At 38.1% G+C, this 15,907-nt stretch overlaps 1 protein-coding gene across 2 annotated transcripts in view; it reads left to right on the top strand.

The window, feature by feature from the left end:
* LOC150085884 (monocarboxylate transporter 13-like) overlaps nt 1-15,907 on the top strand; it is a 179,516-nt gene that overhangs the window by 55,910 nt on the left and 107,699 nt on the right. Inside the window, exon 2 of one of the 2 annotated variants that reach the window (XM_090374281.1) lies at nt 1,256-1,637. In XM_090374281.1, coding sequence (XP_090230407.1) covers nt 1,427-1,637 — 211 coding nt within the window. In that variant the 5' untranslated portion in view covers nt 1,256-1,426. Of the gene's footprint in view, nt 1-1,212; nt 1,638-15,907 lie in introns of those variants that run through there. The other variant, XM_090374282.1, reaches the window with a different exon arrangement.

Below are 15,907 nucleotides of genomic sequence, written 5' to 3'. Positions count from 1 at the left end.
TTATTTGAATTTCAGCTTTACATGTGTTGGAAATAAAGATGCTCCTGGTACACAGTGCATCGTATGTAATAAAATATTACAAACAGTTCTTGGGCCCTCCACTAAACTTGTTTTGTAAGTGTTCCATCAACATATTTTGAGATGAAAAGTGTTCCCTGACTAAAAAAGTTTGGGTAATGCTGCTCTAACATATTGTTAAGTTGGCGTACCTGTTTTTGAAGTGTAATTAATGATAGCCAACAATACAAAGACAAAAAATGCGTTGTAGAATCAACTCAAAATTATTCGGAATTATTTCTATTTCTCAAACACTAACATAAACTCGATATCTTTTTTTCAAAAGCATTACTGATCTGAACATTCTCCTAAAAAACAGATATAAACAAAAAAAATTGCTATAGACGTTATCTTCAGAAAAAAAAAATAATAATAATACACTCATGATTCATGGATTCCACACTAAGAAATAAAAATTGGGCATTCGCACAGATACATGAATCTGTTTATAGTAAGAACTAACCAAATTCTGGACACTTTATGAGATACTCATTCTCTGCATAAAATATTCGTCAGATACTTAAATTGTGTAGAGGCCAATCCAAAACAAGTCATGGATACAAGTTACAAAGCAAATTTTTTGAACTTTTATTCAAAAAAACCAAATAGAAACAGCATAATTCCTCACTGCTTGCAAAGCGCAGGCACATGCACGTCTTCGTTGTTGCTGTACACTCCTTACTTTTGCTGACTTTCCTGTATATTGTTTTAAAAACGCAAATAGCGCAGAAACATTCCTGACATTGCAGTTCCTGTTATATTGTAATATGTTTTTCATGCCATGATTCTTTTGTCACGTGATGCACTTAGTAACCATACAGAACACCAGCACAAATGTGATATATGACTGGTTCCGCATGACCTTTATTTACCGTACGACCTCTGATCAACACCTCAGCCTCCATCACTAATACATTAATTTACAGGATAGCTTTCATATCAACCTCGTGTTATTCATAAGTAACGTCACACCTACATCCTTGTATAAATACCAAAACATCAAAACACGATACCTGAAGCGTTTCGAGGAAACTTGATTTCGTGTGGACTAAACACAATAGCCTTTCATATTCATTTAGGGTACAATAAGTGAAACGTTACTAGTAATAGCTTTTGTACTGAAGCTTCTTTATATTTTTTTTTTCTCTTACAGTAACGTTGTCATTATTCAGCTGAATAACACTTCCCTCAATTTCAGCTGACTGGTCGGACTAGATCTAATGGCAAGGTTACGGTAGGGGTGAATTACTCCGTCACGTGCAACTAGCTCTTCCCCAAAGGCTACGAAGAGAAGAACCTAAGACGACGATACAACGGAGTGTGTCGTTTTCATCAAGTGCCTTCCTTAGTTGTCCTTGTTGCGGACTAAATGAATCGGCGGCAGTCAAAAGTTGTGGAAGGCCCAGATCGCGGCTGGAGCTGGGTCGTTGTCTTCTCTTGTTCCTACTTACATTTCGCATTCTTCGGCCTTTTTCGATCGAGCGGCATCATGTACGTAGCATTCCTCCAAACATATTCAGTCACAAGGGAAGAAGCTGCCTGGCCATTCAGTATTTTATCGGCTGTTCTGCAAATGGCAGGTGAGTAGTATTATTTCATTTTTAGTTGACCATGTTCCTGTCTTTCTTTTTAATGTTTTGATAACGATAATACAATACCAATTAAAAAAATTAAAGGAGGTAAAAACCGAAACACTGCAAGTGATGCCTAAAAATCTCGATAAATATCTCCCATATCATTTTTAATAAACACAGCATCGATGCTGAATAATCTTCGAATAGAAGCTATTGGTAGACTACAATTTCACTCATGTTTAAAATTTTTTAACCGAAACAAAATTTAAGGGGAAAAAATTACTGTATCTAATTTATTTATAATAGAAAAAAGGCTAACAAATGTGTGGGTGATGAAATCAAACAGAAAATGCATATAGCTGATAATGAAAATGCACCCTCTACCCAAGATGTTAATTATAATCTCAATTGAAAAGGCCTTTAGAAATTACTGCAGCCATCGACGGAACTCGAACCCACACGTCTCCACAGAAGTGACAAGTGGGGAACTACCACACTGTCAAGGATGAACAGATCTGAGAGCCACAACCGGGACAAAGTGAGTTTTACAGCTTGAAATCATGAACAAAAAAGGGGAAGGGCAGGGAGAGCTTAATGAATGAGAAATATTTATAAACGAGAAATTTTATTTATATTTATTTGTTTATCAGTTTAGTACAGGATTTTCACCTCAGGGCAGCAATTCTGCTAGAAAGGTATTTATTCTCTAACATTTTAGTTAAGCAATTTTATATAATTTACATATAACAAAAATGTCCAAAATAACATATTATCAATACATATATAGGTTGCTAGACAAATGTCTCTTCAAATATTGACAATTCAATATTTAGATAATCTGGTGACACTGAGAGAAAGTTTATTCAATCTAACAAGTTCTTAAATCATAAATGGCAGAATCGCTGGAAATGATCAACGGGAAGTCTACAGTTGGATAAATTGATAAATTTACTGCAGCTTTGACATCCTGTATTTCCTATATGAACTCCAGGGGATCAATTTTAACAGAATTACAATATTCCACTTTCCACCTCTCTCTCTCGCGCGCTAGGATCATAAGACAACAATATTGTGAACATAGAGCCCTGATTTCGATATCGGGGAAGGATTGCTCAAATATGGTTCACGTAAAATAATTACATTATTAATGTAATTATTAATAATTATATTAATATATCTGAGGAATAATTAAGCAGTATTGCAATAAAGTGTACTAGAAGCTTTTACTCAATCATAGTTTACTGATCTCTTTTCAGCTCAAATCATATTTTGATCAATACAGTCTCTAAATTTATGTAGCATAATAGTATTAACGTTTTAAATCCAGACTGTTTCGTCCATTTGTCCGTATGAACGATTATATGACGAGGAAGCTTTCTAAACAAATACTTTAATGAATATAGCCGGTTAAAACTATATATGCCAGGAAAATAAATTTTTTGAGAAAATATAAATAGTTCTTAGTGTGTGAGTGATAGTAGATTATAAACTACAAAATCTTTTAAATTAAGTATAGATTTTTCTCAAATATAAATTGTGAACTGGATACCGGCATGGCAGAGATTAGGTAGGGCTAATCACAAAAAGCCTGAATTACGATTAATGAATTCCCGAAAATATTTTTTCAGCATTTCCATTATATGGCGGAATTGCAAACCAAAAGTGAGATAACTGTTCAATACTCAGCTCTTGAAATGTAAACTTCGGAAAAAATAACAATGACCACCAATCTTAACAAGATCTCTTAGGCCATCGTCATTATCTCTTTCAATTTTTCTAAAATGAAATTTTTAAGCATAGAAAACTAACTAAATAATACGTTTACGTCAATTTGAAATTCCATATCGATATTTTAAATTATCTTTATTCCTGTTAAGTACAGTACAAGTACTAGGAACAATAATACTCATCACGGTCAAGAGTTTTTACACATGTATTTGGTACTTCCTACCAAAGGAGGATGACAATTAAAAGTATCCAGTTGAATTTGAATTAATTGAAGCACTGAGCCCATTTTTCCGAGGTATTTATAAATTTTTATACAAATCAAATATTTCATCTTTAACTGATCTCATTTTTTCACCCTGAATTGCTGATTAGTTAAAATTTTGCAAGCACTAAGGGAGGGAGGAGGGGGAAATTTAAATGTAATTTAAGCACTTTGGTCGTCTGATGCATGTAACTCATGGCATCTATTATGCAATTTTCAGAACACTCAATATTAAATAAATGCTTATTGAATATGCTAAGCACACTATGCATAATATAGAAGTCATCATCAGCCATTTTCAATCCACTGCAGGATGAAGGCCTCTCCAGCAACTTTCCGGTTCCTTCTGTTTTGTGCAATGGCCATCCATTTGCTACCCACAACTCATGAATTTCATCTGTCTATCCCCGTCGCTGTCTTCCAGGTTTTCTTCTAGCTCCTCTGGGTACCATTCTGTTATTTTCTTAGTCCATCTGTCATCTTGTCTTCGAGTTATGTGTCCTGCCCAAGGCCATTTTAGTTCTTTAGTTTTGATAAGAATGACTTTTACTTGAGTTTGCTGCCTAATCCATGTGTTTCTCTTCTTATCTAACAGTCTGATTCCCAATATAATTCGTTCCATTCTTCGCTTCGCTGGGTAGTTTTCAGCTTCTCTTCCATTCTTTTGGTGAGTGCCCCAGTTTCACTTCTATAAGTCATAGTGGAGTCATAAGCCATAAAATAATGAAACATTGGTTCATTATTTTACGTTTCAGACAAACTGGGATATTGCTCCTCAGTATGTGACTATATTTCCTGAATGCTATCCATCCAAAATTTATTCTTCTCTTGACTTCCAGCCATTTATCATTATTACAGCTAATGACTTGTCCCAGATAAGTATATGACTCCAACTTTTCAATTACTGCTCCTTCAATCATTATATCCCTATCTGTGGCATACTTGTTCATCATTACTTTTGTTTTAGCCATATTCATCTTTAGTCCAAATTCCTTACTAACTCTGCATAACTGATTAAGATTTTCCTCTAATTCTTTGGGATCATCTGCAAATCGTAAATGGTATAGGCATTCTCCATTCAAATTGACTCCTTTCTGTGACCAGTCTAATCTTCTGAAAGCTTCCTCAAGGGCAGTAGTAAACAAATTCGGAGATATTGTGTCCCCTTGTCGAACTCCTTTCTCAATTTTAAATTTGCTACGGTCTTTGTCTAGTCTAATAAAGGAAGTAGCATTCTCATATATTTTCTTCAAAATCATAATATATGGGGTATCTATGCCTTGTCTTTCCAGTACCCGAAGCATTTCCTTATGCTGTATGGAGTCAAATGCCTTTCCATAATCCACAAATGCCAGGAATAATGGTGTTTTATATTAATTTGTTTTCTCTATTAGCTGTGATATTACGTGTAGATGTGGGATAACAAGCTTGTAGATGTGGGATAACAAGCTAATTGGTCTATAATTGACAATTTCTGATTTATCTCCTTTCTTATGCAGCAAAACCATGATTGGATTATTCCAATGCTTAGGCGTCACACTTTTCTAATGCACTTTATGAAGAGTCTTGCCATGTTTTGTGTCATGTCTCTTCCTCCCAATTTTAACAACTCTACAGTAACTTGATCTTCCCCTGGGACTTTCTGATTCTTCAACGCATGTTTTACCTCATCGGGAAGGATATCGGGTATGTCGTATGTGTTACTAATTTGCGATCCATCTTCCCCAGTTCTGGCATCATCCCCTCGCTCCTTGTATAATTCTCTTTAGTAGTCTTCTCCTATTTGAATTATGCCTTCTCTGCTATTTAAAAGTACACCATCGCTATTCTTCAGTTTCAGTATCATTTGTCTTTCTGTATTACTGCTCGTGTTTGCTGATTTAAGTCCTTTGTTTTCCCTTTATGCTTGTTCTACTTTCCTTGTGTTAAATCTTCTTATGTCCTCTCTGAGTCTCTTTCTAATAGCTTTGCATAACTCAATATACTCAATTTTCTCCTTGTCAGTGTTTATCTTCCTCTTCATTTGTCATCTTCGGTTCATCATGACAAGTGTTTCTTGACTAATTTTTCTTCTTTGGATTTCTTTTTTCCTATAGGTTTCTTGGGCTTTATCACTCTCAGAAAGTTGTAATATTCCTCGCCTGAGCGATATCTTGGTCCTGAGCAATCCGCAGAAGCTCAAACGTGTTCTTAAGTTCCACTACAGACTGGTTTTTCTCCTCTTCTTTTATCTCAAAGACCTTCGTATTATTTACTCAAGTCAGTTTTTCCTTTCTTTTCGACATACATATTAAGTGTGCATCTTACCATTCTGTGATTACTTCCGACATTTACCTTGTTCAGGACGGTAACATCATTCACGATATATCTTCAGTCAGTGAGGATGAAGTCTATTTCATTAGTTGTTAATCCATTTGGGCATAGTTGTTAATCCATTCTTCCATGTCCACTTTCTATTCACTGTTTTCTTGAAAAAAAAGTGTTCATTACTAACAATCCTCGCGATTCTGCAAATTCCACAAGTCTTTCACCTCTTTCATTTCTTTCGCCAATTCAAAATTTCCTATAGTTTCTGCGCTGTTTTGTCTCTTTCTAACCTTAGGATTGAAGTCCCCCATAATGATAGTGTAGTGGGTTTTCTGCTCATCTAGAAGACTCTCAATTTTGGTGTACATTTCTTCAACTTCTTCATCATCATGGCTCGATGTTGGTGCATAAATCATTATAACCTTTTGTATCTCTTAGAAATCCTGAGTAGTAGTCTTGATACTCTTGGTGATGTACTTTTGAATTCCAAAATGTAGCTTTTATATCTTTATAGACCAGAAAGGCAACTCCACCTTCGCTCCTTTCACTGTTTCCATTGGTGTACAGCAGACTTCCACTTGATAAACTTATAAGTGATACTTCTAATATAGAAGTACTCTTCGTTTAATGGTCATTCCAAGAATTTTACAATAAATTTCGGCAGCGCTTTTCTTCTGCAAAGCAAAAAAAAAAAAAAAAAATGCCTTCAACACTTCGCAAAAAAAAAAAAAAAAAAAATGCCTTCAACACTTCGCAAAAAAAAAAAAATAATAATAAATAATAATAATAATACTTGGTCGATCTCTTGGTATAAATTTGACCAGCGAGTTTTTGAATGTGCCAATAACTTACTTATACATCTAAACAACAAAATTCTCAAAATTACAAAGTTCAACAAACTAGTAATGAAAACAATATCGCATCCTGCATGAAGATCAATAATGACTACAAGGCAGATTGTTTGTACAATCTGCAATTTTGCCTTTTAGCCTGAGGGATGCACTGTAAAATGGCACAGCGGGCGAAGTTAAAATATACACCTTTAAGACCGCTTACAGAAAAGGAAGGGAACTACATGCTGGCTGTCATCCTTATTTTCTTAGAATCAGCTCTTGATGAATTCATGCTCATAGGCAATTTTTTTCAGCACTGGAAATGCCAATGATAGGATGTATCAGAGTAGTCAAGTCATAAAGTACAAAACTAAATTTATCTAAATGGAAATTCCAAGAGTAAACAAATAAATTTATTTGAGCTTTAGACTAAGTCAACTGCTTCTGATGTAGTTCGTCTCACCGAACATGCTGCCATTCAGAGGCACAAGAATTTCATTTTGGTGAATATTCTGGGTTTTCAGGAGAAATAAGCAGGGGTGAGGGAGTGACGATTCTTATCAAAATTTGCCCCAAAGTAGCAAGAATATTATGAGTAAGATCAAGGAATATTCCGAGTTAGATCAGATGTTGAGTCACTGTGGCGTGAACTTACTTGCAAAAAATGGACGTTGAGATTTGGCGTATGTGACTAGCCCAATGACTAAGAATAATAACAAAAAAACTCTTCAGGCGGATTGAAGGGACTAGAAAGCCCAACTGTCTCATTATAGGCAACTTCAACCTCCCTCCAATAGACTGGAATATATGGGCCGGAAATGCACTACACGGTAACAGTTTTTTTTTTTTTTTTGAACAAACTGGATGACTGCCACACATTCCAGCATAATGGATTGAGTAGTACAAGGGACTCTAACATTCTAGATCTGGTTGTTAACAAGGAGGTAAACAGCATCAACAACTGGACAGGGGGAGAATCAATAGCAGGTAGTGACCAAAGGACCATAACATACACTGGTGTTCAAAGAAAGTGCGTCACCTAGGAATTTCACATTTCTAACCCTTTTTTGCGGTGGTATGTTACATTAATGACTAGCATCACAAATAGAAATATAAACAAAAGATATTTAGTAATAGTGAAGGCAAAGCTAAGTAATATTTGACAGGTGCTTTCAAAATATTCCAAATGAGCATTTACAACTTTTATACAACAGTTTTGGTAAACACGACAATTATGGCTGAAATGTTATCAGAAGCCCTCAATTTGCTTCAGTTTATCATTTGAAATGGAAAACAAAATGAAAAGTTCAACAGGTGCAAACTAATATCTAGTTGAACCGCCGCTGGCCCTGATGACAGCAGCACACCGTCGAGGCTTTGAAAAGATCAATTTCTGAAGATAATCAACTGATAGTTCGTGGTTCCAAACACGAATTATGGCTTCCTGAAGTTCACGAAGGGCTTTGGTTGCTTTCTGGCAAATGCAGATTCCATATGATACCAACAGTTCTCTATAGGATTCAGTTCTGGGCTCGTTCCTGGCCAGCTAAGAGTTGCAATGGACCGTTCTTCCAACCATTTTTTCACCTGTAACAAATGTAAACACATTACTGTCGAAGCTCTAATGCAAAAATAAATAAATAAATTTTCTGTTTATACTCCGGGACGACCAAACGAGGTCACAAGATAGACAGAACACAAGAAACAGCATCGTATTTAGCAGTCACGGGCTTGAACCCCGGTAACTCAAGGCACGTGTATTTATGTACCCGCGCGATTGACACTCGGCTACGGCGGTCCAATGAAGCTAAACTACACAAGTGGCTACTTACACTTTTCGCCTGATGACAAGCAGCAGAGTCGTCCGGAAAGATGCAGTTACTTGGCAGGTTGAAATGGTCTCTAATGGTTGGCAGCAATTTGCCTTCCAATATAGCCAGGCATTTACGGAACCTTTTATAAACTGCAGGTGACCTACTCCGCGATACGAAACGCACCCCCATAACATTTGGCTGGTAAAGAATTTCACTGTAGACACCATACAGTCTGGATGGTATTCTTCACCACACCACGTCCACGGCGAATCGTTTGTCTCCCATCAGAGCCACGCAAGTTGAATTTCTTCTCGTCCGAGAAAATAACTGACTTCCACTGCTCGGTGGTCCATTTTCCATGCTCCTTAAACCAAATTAATGGGGCCAATTTCATTTTTCGTGAGAGGAGGGACTTCTTAGGACAATGGGCTACAAGTCCATTTTTGAAGAGACGTCTTCTGACTGTTACTGCACTTGCTACCACTCCTGAATGTTCTTCCCATTCTCTTTTAGGATTAGACGAAGAAGCTTTTACGGTTTTTAAGACATAAGCGCTTCAAAACGCGGTCTTGTTTTGGTGTAGAGACTCGTTTGCGTCCGGTTCTTTTTTTCCTATCAGCAGAACCAGTATTCTTGAGTTTCGAAAGAAATCTACTCACTATCGACTGATTACGACACTGTATAAGCAATATGACGAGAAGAAGATCCTTCCTCACATAAAGCAACAATAGCACTCTTTCTTCGCGGCGTTAAACTGCTTTGTTGTTGTTATTTGGTTTTTAGGAGCATTAGCAACTAAGGCCATATTGCTCCGAAAATATGCGATGGTCATTCCTTGACCTTTCCGCATCCTCCGTATTTGGTGGTGACGGGCTCGAACCCCGGTCTAATCAAGAAGCGTGTGCTACGCACTGCTGCTCCTTCCCACCTGGCTACGGAGGCGCCATACGTCAAACTGCACGTAACTCGCCATCCTGACACAAGCAAGGAATGACCGCAACTCTTGCAGAGCGTGCTTATATAGCTGAATGTAACAGCTGAATGTAACAGCTGATGCAATATTACGTCATCACCTACGCGTGTCAATCTTATCTGATGCAATCTGTAAGAAATATTGCCATATACTTACGTTATTCGGACGACAATTACAATTTTAAGGGGTGATGCACTTTCTTTGAACACTAGTGTAGAAACATACGTTTCTGCAGCAAAGAAACATACGTTGTCAACTGAAAAACAAGAGAATCAATATCAAGAGAGGGAACTATAATGGAATGAGATATTTTTTGGACTAAATTAACTAACGTGACTACTATATGGTGTCAGATACAAATACACTACAGATATTGTTCCGGGGATTTATCTTCTAGGCGACAAATGTATTTATACCAGTGGTCAAATTCCATAAGCGTAAGATGCCAAAATGGTTGAGAGGTGAGGTTAAGAGTTTGACTGGGAAAAAGAAACAAGTATGGGACAGTTACAGACGATCACATGATTACGATTTGCATGAGCATTATAAGCGAATATGCAACAAAATCATGTCACTGGTTGGGTAACACGACAAAAGCTTATTATGAAAAAGCGTTAGCAAATAGAGCAAAGAAGGGGGATAAGGAGTTCTCATACACGAATACGAGAGTAAATTCAATAGCTCCTTGAATTGGTTGCAATGGAAGATCCATAGAAAGCCTAACAGAAATGGCAGATGAATTGAACGCACTTTATCGATATTTACAGTCGAAAGCAAGCGCGAAACGCTAAGGAATCAAACTGCTGTAAAATAATTGATATAATAATCTTAGACAAACAATTGTTAGGATAAATACTGAGGTTAAAGGAGGGCAGGGTTACATGGGAAGATAGTATATATTCAGTTGTAATTAAAAAGGCTGCATATGAGCGTATCAAACAGCTGGGAATGTTAATGAGAGCGTCAGCGGACTCCGAATGGATTCCCTCTGACTGGACAAGTGCTAATGCTTTCCCAACACATAAATGTGATAAAGAGGAAGTAGGTAACTAAACGCCAGTGAGTTTGACTTCTGGGGTAAGGAAGATCATGGAAACTATGGTTGTAGTACAGAGCTAATGTTCCGGGGGGGGGATTTTTTTTGGGTGTCGTCCGCGTTTCCATTTACTTGGCTCAGATTTTCCTGAGGCTCCTTTTCACTGTGCGATCGTAACTCTCTTTCATGCTTGAGAGCGACCCCTCTCTTGTTTCTCGTCTTAGAGACCGGCGTGGGTCTGATTTCTTCAGTGTCACACGCATGTCAACGGCTGGGATAATTTCAGGTGTGGAGTACTGCGTTTCCTCATCAATGTTTACTTCAGCAGTGGCCATAATTTCCGGGGTTCGGATAATCGGAGTGTCCGGATTAGCGGGGTTGAGTAAGTAGATTCTGGTAGAGGTAGAAGATTTTTGGTACATCACACAAGTCCGTGCAATTTTTGGTTGCCGCACAATGTCCTGGTAAAGGTTTGGGCTGTCCCCCACAATATGGTGACGGGGAAACACCCAATTGGAGAAATTGACAAAGAAAGATGCGGTTACTTTCTTCTGCTGTTTTCACAGCCACGGAAGACGACAGTGAAGTCAGTTTCTCTATAGGACTTGCAGAAACAAATATATAATCTGTTCGTGGAAAGTCTTTGGCAGGGGAGAAGAACACAAAAGTCATTGTTCTCTGCGGTAATTGATCGTGAGTCGATGGAAATTTTGGGACCTGGTCTAGGGCCAAAAGCACACTCGTTTGGGCACCTCCCAAGTCAAGGGCCAGATCTCAGCGTGTCAGCCACGTTATATTGGCTGGCTCTCTGTTTCTCTGCTGTCAGCAACATGGTGACAAGTGCGGTCTGACAACAATGAAAACAGATAATTAACACTGAGATCTAACTAGTAACCCAGTAGAAAATCAAAAGAATTTTACCAAGGATTTCCACTGTTGAAGATCTTCATGGTGAAACAATTTTAAACTTAGACTAAAGATTAGACATCTATTTAATTACAAAATATCTGCATGGGGGAGGAGAACATGGAGGGCGTCGCATAGAGAATAATTCGTTTTTAGAGCACTGCCCCCAGATGTGGGAACAATATTCGATGGTGGGGCGGATTTGCGATTTGTATGCAGTAAATAGCTGTTTGGAAGAAAAGTAACGCCGAGAGCGAAAGAAAAAACCAAGTTTTTTAGATGCAGAGGAAGGAATATATATGGATAGGATTTCCGGTCAATGGAAGAAGGTCATTAAAATACAAGAGGAAAAGAGTGGGGGAAAGAACTGAACTTTGTGGGACACCGGCTTTAGTGGAGAAGTTATAGACAGAGAGCCATCTACCATCATCCTCAGTGAGCGGTACTGGATAACCAATTACAAAAAACCGTTGGCAAACAATAAGATGGAAGTTTGTTTGGAAGACCTTTATGCCAAACACGATCGAAAGCCTTTGAGATGTCAAGAGCAACTGCTTGTTTCACTGAACTTTTGCAATGAATTTGTCCAAAAATGGGTAACATAAGCCAGAATACCAACAGTGGATCGACACTGACGGAATCCATACTGGCGATAGTTGATCACACGGAAGGCTTCTAGATAGTTTAAGAGATGGCGGTTAATTGATTTCTCCATTACTTTTGAAAGAGTAGAAATAATTGCAATGGGACGATAATTGGATAGGAGGGATTTGTCACCCTTTTTAGGAACTGGCTGGATATGAGCAAATTTACAAGGAGAAGGAAAAACACCTTTGGAATAAGAAGGAGAAAAAAAGCAGCAAAGAACAGGAGTAAGTTCAGGAGCACAGGTTTTGAAAATAAGTGGAGAAATACCATCACGACCTGGAGCTTTCTTGGCATCAAAATTCGTCAAAATCCTTCTGACATAAGACCACAGAAGGCATTGAATGGAGCGTATTCCGAATGATGGGAGGTGTTTTACCAAGATCATTAATAGATGAGCTGGAAGGAAAATGGGCTAGCAGGTCAGCTTTATTCTTGGCTGAAGTGACAACAGAACCATCTGATTTTGACAGAGGTGGGAGCAGAGAAGGGCAAAAGTTGCGGCCAATAGCTTTGGCAAGAGACCAGAATGCTCTGCTACCATTAGGGCAAGAAGCAAGTTTTCTACTCTTAACCTGTTCAAAATCTAGTTTAGTCAGATGAATGACTGCTTTACAATTTTTGCGAGCTTTGTTTTAGGCAGAAAATGAAACTGAAGAATTACGACTGCAACATTCTTCTCTTGAACAGCCTTAGCACATTTATTGGAAAACCAAGGTTTAGATAAAGGACGAGATTTTAAAGTGGAGTGTGGAATAAAGGATTCCATTCCTACAAGAATAATTTCACTGAGAAGATATGAGCAAACGTTGACACCAGAAGTTTTGAAACAGTAATCCGACCAAGGAAAATAAATCTCGCAGGTCATCACCCATTTTGCATTCTTGTAATGCCACACAACACGAGGTTGGGAATCGCTATGAGATAAAGGCTCCATTGGAGAAGAGACAATCACCAAGTTTTAATCTGAGGTGCCTAAAGGACCACTCACGTCTCAGAAGTGTTGTTTGTGAGAAAACGATCAAGCGTGTTGTCTGTATGGTTAGGATTGTCCAGTATTCTGGTACATAAATGAACAATCTGTGCGAGGTCATTAGTAATAGGAAAAGCCTCAGCATCTCGACCAGCTGGGTCTGTGTGACTAGAAAATGGAAGCCAGCTGGAGTTGTGAAAATTAAAATCGCCAAGGAAAATTACTTCACAGTTAGGAAAGTTGGACTGGAGAAAGTCAAGTTGCAAAGAGCGGAAGCCAAATAGTTCCAAGTGATTAGTGGAGTTGGGAGAACGGTAGAGACAACAGATAAATTTTACAGAATCAGGTAGAGAGATTTTAAGCCAGAAAAGATCGAAAAGAGGAGATTCCAAATTACCAAGTCTCTGACAGGGGATAATGGAACGGAGATACTGTATTTACAAGTACCACCTTTGAGGCGAAAGGAATCATACAGCTAATAATTTGGGCAACTGAGATGAGCAGTGGTTGAATCAACCAATAACTGAGATTTTGTCAGAAAAAGTACATGGAGTTTGGTTTTGTAAGTGGAAATGGACATCACTGAGATTAGAACTGAGACCACGTATATTTGTGAATTGAACTAGGAAGTGTTTAGAAGGTTTAGAATACACCAATTCATGGTGTATTCAATAGTAAGAAAACGTGGGGGGGGCACATGCTGTATGAAGTATAATGAAATTTTTGGATATGGCGTACATATGGTAAGAATATACCCAGATCCTTGACATAACTTGGCCTCAACAATGCCCCTCGCATACACACTATTCGGAACTCCCTCTAGTCACTATCTGGCAGAGTACAGTTAGCAAGATTATACACTAGCTGATCCCGAAGCCGCCTAGAGAGTTACCAATAGGTCCGGTGTACTAATTAGCGGCCGGCCTGCGAACACCGTTTTAGAGCTGTACCCTCGAAATGTAAGGAAGTTTGTATTTCGCCATGGTGTTCATCATAACCTCAAAAGACATCAATCATACTGCATGATGGAAGAGATAGGGAAGGGTGACCAGAATACCGAATGCTTTCGCCATTCGTACAAATATCGTTTACTTCATATCATATATAAGTGTAATACTCGCTACGTATAAAAAATCATAAACAATCATAAATTATAAAAAATCAGAACTAGTCAGGGATGGATTTAGGACCTAAAAAGAATTGAAAAAAAAAAAGGTCATGTAGACACAGGTGAGATTTCGCCTTGTTTCTGATTTTGTGTGTGTGTGGAACACAGTCATTTTTGTATTCCAAGAATTATTTCCACCAACTGAGTTAGCATAGCTGGCTCTATTTAACTGTTTACAAACATATTTTATAGAGGGCCTTGCTGTAGTTATGCAAACAAACTCCTTTTGAGTGATTTCAGATGCAGCGCCCTTTTCAAAAGGGTGCTGCATTTGGAGCTTTTTATTAACATTTTGATACTCTGCATTTGCTGTGATAATGGAGGCTTATTGAAATCGTGAGATAGCAGATATGCATCTCATGTATGGACTTGCTAATGCAATGCAGCCGAGGCAAGACGTCTATATGCAAAAACTTCCCTAATCGTCATGTGCCAAATAAGACCTTTCAGAAAATACATGAACGCCTTATGGAAACAGGTTCATTCAGAAAACGAGTTTCGGATGGTGGTAGACACATACGCATCAGAACTGTTGATTTGGAAGTACAGATCCTCAATCACGTTGAAGAAAATGATGGTGACGGCACCCGATGGACAGCAACAGCAAAGAACGTGAGACACATGACTGTGTGGAGAAGTTTTATGGGACCATCAGCTTTATCCATATCATTTTCAGAAAGTTCAAGGACTTATTGAAGCTAACTTCCTGCCAAGAGAAGCTTTTTGTATTTGGTTTCTGCAGATGTGCTCACGATCAGCATTTCCTATCCGTTTTTTACTAATGATTACTGGATTTAGCAGGGATGATGTGGTCAATTTTCACAACACTCACCTATGGGCTGAAGAAAATCCCTGTTCCATTTTTCAATCAAGACACCAGCAACAATTCAGCATGAATGTATGGGCAAGAAAAATAATTGGCGACAATTTAATCGGGCCTATTGTTCTGCCTGGGAGATTAAACGGAGTATCCTACTGAAATTTTTTAAGAGAATATTTAAAGAGTTCGAAGAAGTTACATTTGATGTCATGTGTCGCATGTGGTTTAGCACGATGCTGCTCCGTCTCATTTTAACTGTGTTACTAGAAACTTGATGGATGAGCGATTCCATTCCCTAATAAATGGATGGATCGTGCAGGACCCATTTTCTAGCCTGCATGTTTCGCTGAACCCACTCGATTTTTACTTGTGGCGCCATCTGAAAGTCATTGTTTATTGCACGCCAATTGATAACACTGAAAAGGTCCGCCAATATGTGGATATCAAGGCTGCAGAAAATCCGACAGACAAACTTTTGAGCGGGCGAGGAGGTCTACGACGAGGCATTTGCAGGTTTCCATTCGGACGCACAGTGGTCATTTTGAGCTTTTACTGGGGGAAAAATGGCTGTAACTCGGAAACAAATCGAAATCAGACCTACGTTTACATTATCTTTTTTTTTTCTTTTTTTTTTTATTGTTTTTAGGTCCTTAATCCATCCTTGAAGTAGGTCCCACATGTTATGATATACCTCGTATATATTATACACGTATTACTAAAGGTACAGGATGAGCTTTATTTCAGTTCGCTGAAAAAAATATTGTACAATTTAATTCTTGAGGTCCATTTCATGCTCATATTACTTTATTAA

Source organism: Mastigoproctus giganteus, chromosome 5 (genome assembly GCF_048544385.1).
Source record: "Mastigoproctus giganteus isolate SK-2022 chromosome 5, ASM4854438v1, whole genome shotgun sequence".
Classification (NCBI taxonomy): domain Eukaryota; kingdom Metazoa; phylum Arthropoda; class Arachnida; order Uropygi; family Thelyphonidae; genus Mastigoproctus; species Mastigoproctus giganteus.
The sequence above is the reverse complement of the archived record's forward strand: the minus strand, read 5'-3'. Positions and strand labels throughout refer to the sequence as shown.